This window comes from Mesoplodon densirostris, chromosome 2 (assembly GCF_025265405.1).
Source record: "Mesoplodon densirostris isolate mMesDen1 chromosome 2, mMesDen1 primary haplotype, whole genome shotgun sequence".
In the NCBI taxonomy this organism is placed as follows: domain Eukaryota; kingdom Metazoa; phylum Chordata; class Mammalia; order Artiodactyla; family Ziphiidae; genus Mesoplodon; species Mesoplodon densirostris.
In genome coordinates this window covers 47,616,853-47,630,094 of record NC_082662.1, presented here as the reverse complement: position 1 = coordinate 47,630,094, position 13,242 = coordinate 47,616,853, and the positions used below count along the sequence as shown (strand labels likewise).

Below are 13,242 nucleotides of genomic sequence, written 5' to 3'. Positions count from 1 at the left end.
ACTCTACCCTCAGAAGAAAAAATACAAGGAAAAGTACATCAAAGAATCCCACCAGAATTTGCTATTTGAAGAAGAAATATTTTTCAGAGACCTTGACATTTTTGAAACCTGATTTTGAAATACTCTAGGGGCATTAAAATTTTTCCACCTGTATGAGATCCACAATGTTAGATTTTGACACCAGACCATGGTAGTCATGCATCTAATGGTAGTAACCTTTATTAGCTGAACATAGTGTCATTGCCAAAATTTACCTGAATTTGGCTCTTCTATGCAGAAATGGTTAAGTGAGGCGAATTATAATCCCATCCTATGCCACAGAACTTATTTTTAAATGTTACTTGCCTTTTGATTAAATTTCCACACACCTCGGCATGTTTACCTTCTTTCCCCTACTCTGCTACCATCCAACTCCTTACTCCCTGCCCCTCTGCATCACCTTCGGAGTGATTTCAAGCAGTGCTCTAAAAAGACGCACACTTCACTTACGCTTTCCATTTAACAAATTTAGTAAGTAATTACTTGCTGGATTTGTGGGTCCTTTGTTATAGATTGTCAAGACAAAAAAAAAACACCTTTTTTATTTACAAAGAGATTTTTCTTATTGTCTCGTTATGAAGCGAACCCATATACTGACGTACGCCGAAGATACTGGAATGCCTATATGCTCTTCTACCAAAGGGTGTCTGATCAGAACTCTCCTGTGTTACCAAAGAAAAGTCGAGTCAGCGTTGTGCGGCAGGAAGCTGAGGATCTCTCTCTGTGAGTTTCTCCTCTGTGTAATTTGCTGTGTGATTGCAGTAGGTGATACCGTGATCTTCAGAGTATGCTGTTTGGGATTTAAGGGTAATTAGCTAAGCTAGAGATAAATTCTAAAAAGAAAATAAGTAAATCCCTCTACCCCTTTTCTTTCTTCTTGCTGCTACCTGGTCATTATTTCCTTGGCAAGAAGTTATTTTGTTTTCAGAAACGTGCATAGAAATTATTTCATTCTAGAATTGAGATTTTTTTTTTAAATCTCGTTTATTGAGTACACTTTATGTCCAGAGCATAGTTTTGGGTTGGCCAAAAAGTGCCTTCAGTTTTTAAGTAAAAATAAAAGACAAATTTTTTATTTTCACCAAGATCTTTATTGAATAATGTATTCACCCTTTTGTCCCACTATCTTCCACCATTTTTCAGGCAAATTCATAATTCTATCTTCCCAAAACGTTTAATCTTTTTGAGCAAAGAACTCTGGAGCCTTTTACAGTCTTCCAGGGAATTGAAATTTTTTCCATTAAGAGAATTTTGTAAAAACCAAAATAAATGGAAATCCAAAGGTGCAAAGTCTGGTGAATATGGCGGATGAATCAAAACTTCCCAGCCAAGCTGTAACAGTTTTTGCCTGGTCATCAAACAAACATGCAGTCTTGTGTTATCCTGATGAAAGATTATGCATTTTATGTTGACTAATTCTAGATGCTTTTTGTCGAGTGCTGCTTTCAGTTGATCTAATTGGGAGCAGTATTTGTTGGAATTAATCGTTTGGTTTTCCGGAAGGAGCTCATAATAGAGGACCCCCTTCCAATCCCACCATATACACAACATCACCTTCTTTGGATGAAGACCACCATCCTTTGGTGTGGTTGGTGCTGGTTCATTTCGCTTGCCCCACGATCTCTTCCTTTCCACGTTATTGTACAGTATCCACTTTTCATCACCCATCACAATTTGTTTTAAAAATGGAACATTTTCATTACGTTTAAGTAGAGAATCGCTTGTGGAAATACGGTCAAGAAGGGTTTTTTTCGCTTAACTTACGTGGAACCCAAACATCAAAGCAATTCACATAACCCAGCTGGTGCAAATGATTTTCAGTGCTTGATTTGGATATTTTGAGTATGTCGGCTATCTCCCGCGTGGTAGAATGTTGATTGTTCTCAATTAATGTCTCGATTGGATTGCTGTCAACTGCAACTGGTCTCCCCAACCGTGGAGCATCGTCCAGTGAGAAATTTCCAGCATGAAACTTCGCAAACCACTTTTGACATGTTCGATCAGTCACAGCACCTTCTCCATACACTGCACAAATCTTTTTTTTGCATTTCAGTTGCTTTTTTTACCTTTCTTGAAATAATAAAGCATAATTTGCCAAAAATGTTGCTTTGTTTCTTCCATCTTAAATATTAAAATGGCTACACAAAAATTCACCAATTTTGATAAGTCTTTTTTTTAATGCACTCTGATCTGACAGCTGTCACATACAGTCTAATAAAATTGTTCTGAATGAAGTTAAAGACAACTAAGTGCTACTAGAGCCGTCTTACGGAAAAAAAACGAACCAACCTTTTGGCCAACCCAATACTATACCAGCACTGTCTGAAAAGTTTTTTTAAAGGTCCTGTTTTCTGTGAATTTGCATTTTAATACATTAGATCAGGAAAGTATACAGTTTAAGTCTAATACCCTGTTTATGTTAAGTTTGTCCGGTTGTAGCAAACTACTAAAACAATAGCTATTTTATTCTAGACAAACACTTTTCTGATTCCATCTCTTAGGTCAGCACCATCTTCACCAGAAATTTCACCTCAGTCATCTCCTCGGCCCCATAGGCCTAACAATGACCGGCTCTCTATTCTAACCAAGCTGGTTAAAAAGGGCGAGAAGAAAGGACTATTTGTGGAGAAGATGCCTGTTCGCATATACCAGGTAAGAACTGTATAAAAAGTTCTAAGGGGTAAAATCCAGATAAATGTCAAAATCTATCTCATGGGTCCAGAACTACTCCTGCCAGCCTTCTTTGTGGACGTAGTTGTACCTCTAGCGCCACGTCTTCTGACCCACCTTGTCACAGAGGTGGCAACAGACTCAAGATTGACCAGGGCTGTCACTGACCTGCTGTGTGTTGCCCCACATAAACAAGGGGGAGGGGGGCTTCCCTGGTGGCACTGTGGTTGAGAATGCTAATGCAGGGGACACGGGTTCGAGCCCTGGTCTGGGAGGATCCCACATGCCGCAGAGCAACTAGGCCCGTGAGCCACAACTACTGAGCCTGCGCGTCTGGAGCCTGTGCTCTGCAACGAGAGGCTGCGATAGTGAGAGGCCCACGCACTGCGATGAAGAGTGGCCCCCACTTGCCACAACTAGAGAAAGCCCTCGCACAGAAACGAAGACCCAACACAGCAAAAATAAATAAATTAATTAATAAACTCCTACCCCCAACATCTTAAAAAAAAAAAAACAAGGGGGAGGGAGTGGGTAGTGCAGAAACACATTGCTGAAATTAACTTATTGAATCTGGAGAGAAAAATAAGGTTCATAACCTTTGGGTAAAACTAATATAACAGTGATGACCGTTAGTTATTGAATACCTACTCTGTGCTGCATGCTTAAACAAATCCCTAATTCTTAAAACACTCTCGTGGAGTACCAGGTTTTATTCCCATTTTTCAGATGAAAAGAAGAGAAGGCTTAGAAAAGAGAAATGGTCTGCCAATGTCACAGAGCCAGGATTTAAATTCAGACTGTCCAACTGCCCAGTCCAGACTTCATACACTAAGTCATCAAAAGCTAAGTAGCCAGAATCAAAAAATTTAAGAAAAATATGGAGTCTTTGATTGAGAGAGAGAGAGAGAATTGAGCATCTGATACACAGAGAGCATGGAGTTGGTTGTACTTGGGAAAGCTCTGATTGTCCCTTTCCACTCAGAGTAACAGGTTAGAATTCACTTGTCCTTCACATGATGGTCTTCCTGAATTTCCCAGAAGAATTTGGTTTAAATGAATCATAATTCACCTTTTTACAACTTCTTATCTTTGAAAGGAAGTTTTTCCTCTCTCCTTTTAAAAAATTTCAAGGCTTGAGAGAAGTGTTTTTATGAACCCATTTTACCTAACATATCAGTAAAAATGTCTTCTACATATTGAATAATTTACCCTGTTTCTTAAAAATAATTACCAGTTTTCTTTTATAGATGGTGAGAGATGAAAACCTCAAGTTTATGAAGAATAGAGATGTGTACAGTAGTGATTATTTCAGTTTTGTTTTGTCTTTAGCATCATTGAATGCTGTAAGTACTAGTTGGATTGTTACTAAACAAATCAGAAAGGATCATAGTTAAATGCTTTAATTCAGTGACTCACCCTCATTCTCAATTGTTAGTATTTAAATTAAATGCCAAAAGAATTCCCACAAATGTGTCACTTAATGGGTGATATTAAAATACAGGCAGTATTCAGAATGTATAATGCAGATTGTGAATGAGTGTGGGTTTCTACTTACTGGCTTTTTTAACTGCTCTTGTTATATTTTATAAAAAATTTAAGAGTAGCCTTAGGTGATGTAAACGGATATTGGGCTATGAGGAGATTAATTATTCCCAATTCGTAATCAGATGTTACCAGACTCAAGATCAGCTTCTAAGTGCCTCTTTTTCTTGAGGACCATGATCACAGTTTGCCAATAAGGGGAAGACTTTCTTAGTCTGTTGGTAGCTTAATTAACACCCTGTGGTCTAAAGGCTCTATTTTGAGAAAGCTTCATAAAAGAAATGAAGGAGATATCTTTTCTTAATCTTTTTAAAATTTAACTGCAACATTTTCTGTTATGAACTGGCTGGATTTTTCATACTAGTATTTAACTTTATTTTATTTATATCTCATTATTCAGTTCATAACAATGCATAATAATCTATAAAACTTCTGTGAAAAATAGCCTGTCTTTTTTCTCCCTCTCTTGTAGACTAAATTGAAGCATCCGTACTATCCTTGCATGGCAAAGGTGAGCTTACAGCTTGCCATTCAGTTCCTTTTTCAAACTTATCTACGGACAAAGAAAAAACTCAGGTAAGAGGTGACACGTTTTGATAGTCTGTTGTGACAAAAGGCGTTAATTAAAGTTGAATTTATAAATTCAAACACTTAAAAATTCAAAACATTGTTTTAGGTAGTTGAAGGCAACTACCTAATACACCCAGATGATTAAAATATGGGTTCCTATTTTTAAGGTATTTCTAATTCAGTAGGAAAGATGGACAAAACAGAAAAAGAACTGTGATGTAAGGCATAAATGCTATATGTCTTTAGAAATTGGGAAAAGTCATATCCAGATATGGGGCTTGAACTGACTATCCATATTAGTCCAGCAGTCATTGAGTACATAACTTATCCTCCACCCCACCCCACCCCCCCAAAAAAATTTTTTTTTAATTAAAAAAAATGAGCGACACTCCATGGAGTTATTTGCTGGGCTGTCTAACATTGCTGTCTTTGCTTTTTTAAAGGGTTGACACTGAAGAATGGATTGCCACTATTGAAGCATTACTTTCAAAAAGTTTTGATGCTTGTCAGTGGCTGGTTGAATATTTTATTAGTTCTGAAGGACGAGAATTGATAAAGTAAGTGTCACTATCTTTCAGTTAAAAGAGATCTGTGTCTCTTCCAGTGATTTAGAGCTGAAGCTTCTCATAACTCTTTTTATTTCAACTTGAAATTATTTTTCTGGTTGGAATCAATTCTAAGCAGGTAACCAGGCATTCAAGGCAACTGCTGTTGCTCAGAGGATTCCAAAATACAAATCTCTTCCCTCGGACTCACTGTCTGGTGGCAGGTAAAGATCAGCAGTCCTGGGTTATACAGTAATACCACAATATTGCTAATATGTTTGGATTCTGGCTAAAATATTATTTTTCAAAAAGGTTTTGATAGCATGATAGTGTGGTAAATATACCATGATAGTATATTTACCTACATATCTATAATAAAAAAGTAATTGGATTTTTCAAGAAGGTCCGATCACTGTGAATGTTTACACCTCGCTCCTTATTGTCTTATCCTCGGAGAGTTCAGTGTCGATGTGGGGGACTCAGCGAGCACCTTGATCTGTCAGTGGCCAGGCTGCTTTATCTCCAGTGGCCGCTCCCCTCCCTCTGCCGCAGCTGTGCCCCATGCCTCTCGGGTGTCCTGAGTGGGCTCACCCACTGCTAGCCAGTGGCCTTGCCTCAGCCCTCACCCCAGCACAGGTGAAGCCCCCCGCCCCAAGTTGCACACCAACCAGTCTGTTCCCATCTTTTCCTTTCCTCCTGATATAATGGAGGAAGCATCCTCTCTCCTCTCAAAGTGAATCTCTCTACATGAGCAGTTTCTCAAGGAAGTTGGCATCCTTACCTTCCAGAGTTTTCTATCGGGTCACTCCTGTCAGCATGCAAATATGCTCTGGTATCTCTCAACTTAAAACAGACAACAAGGAATTCAGAAATGCAAGTCCCTTCCCACAGGGAGATTGTCGTGCGGCGGCAGGTTAAGATCTAATTGAAACTCCTGGTCCCGTATCCCCATCATCTTGAGGTCTGAGCTTCAGACATTCATTCACTGGCCTGCTTGGTATCTCCAGCTCTGCCTCCTCCCGTGTACCTCATACAGCAACAAAGGGTTCTTTTGAAACAAATTAGGTTATGCTACTTCTCTGCTTAAAAATTCTTCAGTGGATTCTCACCGCACCTATAATAAAATCCAAAATCTTTGCCATAATGTAATACAAAAGGCCTCACTTGAGTATGGGCTTTGCCTGTGTGTTTCACTTTCCACCTGGCTTATCATTCACCTGATTGTTGATTCCTTGAACACACGAAGCTTTTTGTCCTGCCTAAAGACCTTTTTGCCAGTTATTCCCTCTATTTGAAAGTCTCCCCTCTACTCTTTGCATAGAAATCACCTTCTCATCCATCAGATGTCAAGGGCCACCCAATTTAAAGTAGGTCTGCCTTACTGTTTGCTCTGTCTCCTCCACTAAACTTCAGCTTCCTGACGGGCAGAAGCTACTCCGTTTGGTTCCCTGCATCAAGTGCTCACGTATTTGTGCATGAATACATGCATACAGTTCATAAAGAGAGAACAGATAAACATTTCTTTGAAGTGTTTTTGCCTGTCCCTTTAGAGTTTGCATTAAAAATAACCTTTCACCCATTTTTCCAGCTTAATTCCAAAATATCTTCCCATTAGGACTCCTGAGTATTGTGTTAAGCAGTAGAACATCATAGAATCATCATCCATTTGAAAGGAACATGGCAAAATATTTAGTTTACCATCAAGCAGCCTCACTCTTAAATATCTCCAGAGAAACTCAGTAGCTTCCTTTGTTTTGTTGTGTTTTTTAACATCTTTATTGGAGTATAATTGCTTTACAATGGCGTGTTAGTTTCTGCTCTACAACAAAGTGAATCAGCTATACATATACATATGTTCCCATATCTCTTCCCTCCTTCCCACCCTCCCTATCCCACCCCTCTAGGTGGTCACAAACCACCTAGCTGATCTCCCTGTGCTATGCGGCCACTTCCCACTAGCTATCTGTTTTACGTTTGGTAGGGTATATATGTCCATGCCACTCTCTCACTTTGTCACAGCTTACCCTTCCCCTCCCCATATCCTCAAGTCCATGCTGTAATAGGTCTGTGTCTTTATTCCTGTCTTACCCCTAGGTTCTTCATGGCCTTTTTTTTTTTCTTAGATTCCATATATATGTGTTAGCATACGGTATTTGTTTTTCTCTTTCTGACTTACTTCACTCTGTATGACAGACTCTAGGTCCATCCACCTCACTACAAATAACTCAATTTCGTTTCTTTTTGTGGCTGAGTAATATTCCATTGTGTATATGTGCCACATCTTCTCTGTCCATTCATCAGTTGATGGACACTTAGGTTGCTTCCATGTCCTGGCTATTGTACATAGACTGCAATGAAAATATTTGCAAATGAAGCAACTGACAAAGGATTAATCTCCAAAATTTACAAGTAGCTCATGCAGCTCAATAACAAAAAAACAACCCAATCCAAAAATGGGCAGAAGACCTAAATAGACATTTCTCCAAAGAAGATATACAGACTGCCAACAAACACATGAAAGAATGCTCAACATCATTAATCATTAAAGAAATGCAAATCAAAACTACAATGAGATATCATCTCACACTGGTCAGAATGTCCAGCATCAAAAAATCTAGAAACAATAAATGCTGGAGAGAGTGTGGAGAAAAGGAAACCCTCTTGCACTGTTGGTTTTTTTTTTTTTTTTTTTTTTTTTTTTTTTTGCTGTACGCGGGCCTCTCACTGCTGTGGCCTCTCCCGTTGCGGAGCACAGGCTCCGGACACACAGGCTCCGCGGCCATGGCTCGCGGGCCCAGCCGCTCCGCGGCATGTGGGATCTTCCGGGATCGGGGCACGAACCCGTGTCCCCTGCATCGGCAGGCGGACTCTCAACCACTGCGCCACCAGGGAAGCCCGCACTGTTGGTTTTTGAATGTAAATTGATACAGCCACTATGGAGAACAGTATGGAGGTTCCTTAAAAAACTACAAATAGAATTACCATATGACCCAGCAATCCCACTACTGGGCATATACCCTGAGAAAATCATAATTCAAAAAGAGTCATGTACCAAAATGTTCATTGCAGCTCTATTTACAGTAACTTCCTTTGGTAGTATGATTTGGTTTCTTAGAATTCCTAATGGTAAAGAATCTAGTGAATTGCCTAATCTAAATGTTACTGGTAGAGTTTATTATATTTTGTCTCTTTCTTTATAAAGCCCAATTACTCATCATTATCAATTGCTCAGTGATTTGAAGAATTAATATTCTCTTTTCTCTAATTACTTATTTCTTTAGAACTTTTAAGATAGCTAAAGTTGTCGTTGTTACAACTAAAAAATAAACATACACTGTACTAATACCTCAGTAACTGTGCATGTGAAGAGGCTGTTGTCTCTCAGATTAGCCCCTCTGTAGTCCTTTCGGGGGACAATTTTTAAATGTAATTTAAGTGTAAAAAATTAAATTAGTAGCAAATAATGCTTGCAAATTGATCTAAAGCAATTAAAACTACTAACAAGGGTACTTTACATCTTTAAAATTTTTTTTATGTTGTGGAAATTTTTAAACACACTCTAAAGTCGATAGAATAATGAACCCTCTCCTGTACCCATCCCCAGCTCGAGTTGTCAGCATTTGGCCAGTCTTGTTTGCTTATCCCAATTCCCACACACGCTCACATGCATACTTTTCTTTTATCCTCTGAAATATTTTAAAGTAAATTTCAGACATCATATAATTTCACTATAAACTTTTCAGCATGTATCTCTAACAGGTTAAGTTTAAAAAAAAAAAAAAGTAAGTGCTTTACCATCATCACCCTAAACAAAAATGACAGTAATTCCTTCCTATCATCCTATACCCAGTCCATGTTCAGATTTCCCCAGATGTCTCTAAAGTGTTATTTTACCATTGAATTTGTACAAGTCAGGCTCCAAATGAGCTCCATTTGGTCTCCATTTGGTTTGTATGTTTCTTAAGGGTTTTTTTTTTTTTTTTTTTTTTTTTTTTGCGGTACGCGGGCCTCTCACTGTTGTGGCCTCTCCCGTTGCGGAGCACAGGCTCCGGACGCACAGGCTCAGTGGCCATGGCTCACGGGCCCAGCCGCTCCGCGGCATGTGGGATCTTCCCAGACCGGGGCACGAACCCGTGTCCCCTGCATCGGCAAGCGGACTGTCAACCACTGCGCCACCAGGGAAGCCCCTCTTAAGGTTCTTTTATCTGTAATTGTTCCATTTCCCCACCACCTTTTTTGTCATGCCATTTAACTGGGGTGAGACAGGTCATTTATCCTGTAGAACTGCCCATATTCTGGGTTTGTTTGCATTCTCACGATGCTTCCTAATGTCTGTGATAGGAAATGTGGAGCACCCGCTATAGATATTCTTTCCAAAAGAATTGTACCTGAATCTGATCAGACATCTAGAGCTAAATATTACAAGAGTACTTGTTATCTTTTAAACTTGCCTGGAGTTGCCACTTAGAATCTTAGTGGATGTTGAACAGAGCCTTTGTGTCAGGTTCACATTAGGTAGCTAATGCTGAGCATTGACAGTTACGTGCAATGAGCAGAACTGAAGTGGCTTCAGAAAACTCCACTGTCATCTTCCTGTGGGGAGAAGGAGGGCAGGGCTGTCAGCAGATGCTTCCCTCAGACAGGGACCAGAGCAGCTTTCACTGCTGTGACCTGAAAGAATGCCTCAGGACAGCTTTGCCTTGGGTCATCAAAATTATGTTATATTAAATCTCACTCCTGGAACAATGAGACTTTTCTGTTAAGAGATATTAGAAACGATAGGTAAGTTTTCACTGTGCTGATTATAATATGGGTTGTCATGTCAGAGTGCGTGTGTGAAGCAGAGAAAGAAAAGCTGACTGTGGAGAAGCATGCAGTTACCTAGTTGGTCTCAGGTAGTTACCACCACTGCCCGGCGCCAGGGAGCGGGTGTTTCTGCCTGACCGTGCCCTCCGCCACATCTGAGGCTGCTGCCTCTACCGCCCTGGTGGTGTGGAGGATTGGATTGGGTCATGTCTTTGCAGCGGGCAGTGTAGTATCCCAGTGTAACGCTGTGTGTGCCAAATATGATGGACGTGGCTGATAAACCTTAAAACTGCAGTCATCATCATCATAGAAGAAGAAGAAAGGAAGGAAGCAGGACCTTTTCAGCCTCACATGCTTCTGGGAGTAATAAGTAAATGTTGGGAGGGAAGAGGACAGGAAAGTGGAAGGATGGAAACACCAGTTGCACAGGGGGATTGGGAGGTGCTGTGTTGACTCAGAACTTTGAACTCGTGTCTTATTCTGAGACATTGAAGGGGTGCCAGGGAGAACTACTCCAGAGTGAACAGAACTTATAAAATTTTAGGTTCTTTGCTTGTGTATCTCTTGAAGTCTGAATTTACATTTATACAGATACTCATCTTAGGGGAAGAAAGGAAGAAGAAACAGGAAAAAATCCACTTTCCGTGTTCAAGGGTCTTGTTTTCCTTTTTCTCCTCCTTCCTCCCTCCCAAGGGCCTGTGGGTACTGACGCTCTCAGGAGACTTGAACTGACATCTTGGAGTAATTTTTTTCTTGGACAGTGGGTGGGACCACGTTGGGAAGGTTGGGTTGTAGAAATCTGTCTTGCTTTTTCACACCACATTTCTCTTTCTGTTAGGATCTTCTTGTTGGAGTGCAACGTGAGAGAAGTACGTGTTGCTGTGGCCACCATCCTGGAGAAAACCCTAGACAGTGCCTTGCTCTATCAGGATAAGGTCAGTCTTGTTTTCTAAATGTTATTTACACATTCTGTTTTTACCACATGTTTTAAAGTACACATAATAAGAAAGAAAGCCTAGGATTAGAGTCTGGTAATTATCCACATAAAATGCACATTCTGTGCACTGATAAATGCCAGGCTAGAAGGCATTGTGTCCTCTCCTCCTCAGATCCCAGATGTCAGGGTAGGCTAGGAATTCAGATCTGCTTTGGTCTGCATCAGGATTTTCTCTCTAGAGCGCTTCCTCCTCAGAGTCTTCTCTCGAGGGTTTGTGTTCGATCTCTCTGCATTAAGACCAACCTGAGTCTAGAGTCTCTAGTCTGGACCAACAGTCATTTTGAGCTACCCCTGGCTTTGTCTCTTCCCTCCTAAGTTATTTTCATGATCCGAGCCTTCATGTGGCAGCCGGACCAAATAGTGCGTCCATCCAGGGGCATTGGCCACAATAGTTCCTTCTTTGATCTCCCTTATTCCCTAATCCTTGTTCCTGTTCTTCTGAATTTCTTCTTCTTCTTAACCATGTTTTCTGTAACATATTTTCTTCTGGTTCACAATTCCACACGTGCTAAAACAAACCATGGTATTTATTACCATCCTCAATCCCCCCAAATTTTAAGCCTTAGGGACATAAATGACATGAGTCTGATTATTCAGTCTGTTACTAAGTCCTAGCAAATACAGCAGTTACTTCCCAAGTTTGCTGTTTCAAACAGCTGACACTACATGGAAAACTTTGAAAAATGTTGTTTTCAGAACGAATTGGCTCCTCATAAACTCCTTATAAATTGGCTCGAGGCAGTGTCTCAATGAACTGAATGCAAATTCTAGGAATTGCTGCTTCAGATTCAGATGTTGGCTTTACTGTTCAACCCTGAGCAAGTCCTTTAAAGAGGCCCTTGATCCACACCCAGTGCCTGGCACCCAGGCACTTAGTTCCTTCAGTAGTCCTGAGCCGGGGTGCACCGTTAGACCAGACATGCTCAGGAGCTCTGCTCAATCCAGGATGGAGAAGGAGGTCAAGTATACTCTTCAGGGAGGACCTAGAGGAAGACGGTCTCTCTCAGTTCCAGGAATCCTAAGGAAGTGGAGGTTTACTCTAAGGCATTGGCTTTCGATCAGCTTAAACAGCAGAACCATTTTTTGGCAAAACCTTACCTGGTTGCAGAATATCTAAAAATAGGTCATTGGGAGCAGCCTAGGACAGTTTGGATACCGTTGCTCTGAAGTACCCCTGTGGACGTTTTCTAAGATATTTAACATAAGGACCTTCTTACTCTCCTCCTTCCTCCCATGTACAAACCCAGACAAAGGGTCAAGGCAGAATTAGTGTAGTCTCCCTACAGATGGGGTCAGGCCATAGAGCATCATCCCACCAACCGCTAAAGGCAGGGCTGCAGTGGGGAGAAAGGGAAGGGAGTGGTGGAGGACATAAACCATTTGCCTCAGTAAATTCTACTTGATATCCAGCTGATGTATTTTATGTCTATTTTTACCCCATAATGGAAATGGTACCTCTTGCTACCCACTTTATATCGTAAAGTACTTTGAAATGAAGTGCTACATAAATGGTAGATTTTACTGCATATGACGAGTGTGACAGGATGGATGGGAATATTTCGAAAGTCTGTGAGAACCATCTCCAGAGGAAATGAACTGATAAAGAGTAGTAAGGCTGGTCTTAATTCTCAGATCACACATGAATTTCTAGGGAGTTGTCCAAAAACAGTTGGGGTGGGAGGGAAAGAAGAAACAATGTGATGACCAAAATGGTTTCTAAACAAATAAAATGTTTTTCAAAGCTTTCCATGAGGCGTCAGCGGGCTTTCAAGTAAGTTCACAGTTGAGTCGATATTACCGTTGTCATTCTGTCAGGCTGTTGCTCTCCATTTGCTCCATTGGCTTGATTTCTAGCCCCTATGCCTGTGTCTGTGTTTTTTATTCTTTGCATCTGTGATTATGTGAAGAAGTAGCATAGTGGAGGGAGGGATTCAGAAATATGTTACCTCTAAACCCCCTGCCTTTTAAGAGACAGAAAGAAATGGGCTCTGCAGAAAATGTGACGATTAGGCAGTAGAACCGTGCCCTTGAGTCTGAAAGCTAGGAAACAAAACTAGGCTTTTCTTTTAATTA

At 40.5% G+C, this 13,242-nt stretch overlaps 1 protein-coding gene across 4 annotated transcripts in view; it reads left to right on the top strand.

Moving 5' to 3' along the window:
- USP24 (ubiquitin specific peptidase 24) overlaps positions 1-13,242 on the top strand; it is a 154,997-nt gene that overhangs the window by 122,071 nt on the left and 19,684 nt on the right. For all 4 annotated transcript variants that reach the window (XM_060089865.1, XM_060089864.1, XM_060089863.1 and 1 more), the window contains exons 51-56: positions 621-762; positions 2,541-2,691; positions 3,957-4,052; positions 4,724-4,827; positions 5,265-5,378; positions 11,011-11,107. In XM_060089865.1, the coding sequence (XP_059945848.1) occupies positions 621-762; positions 2,541-2,691; positions 3,957-4,052; positions 4,724-4,827; positions 5,265-5,378; positions 11,011-11,107 (704 nt within the window). The remainder of the gene's footprint in view (positions 1-620; positions 763-2,540; positions 2,692-3,956; positions 4,053-4,723; positions 4,828-5,264; positions 5,379-11,010; positions 11,108-13,242) is intronic.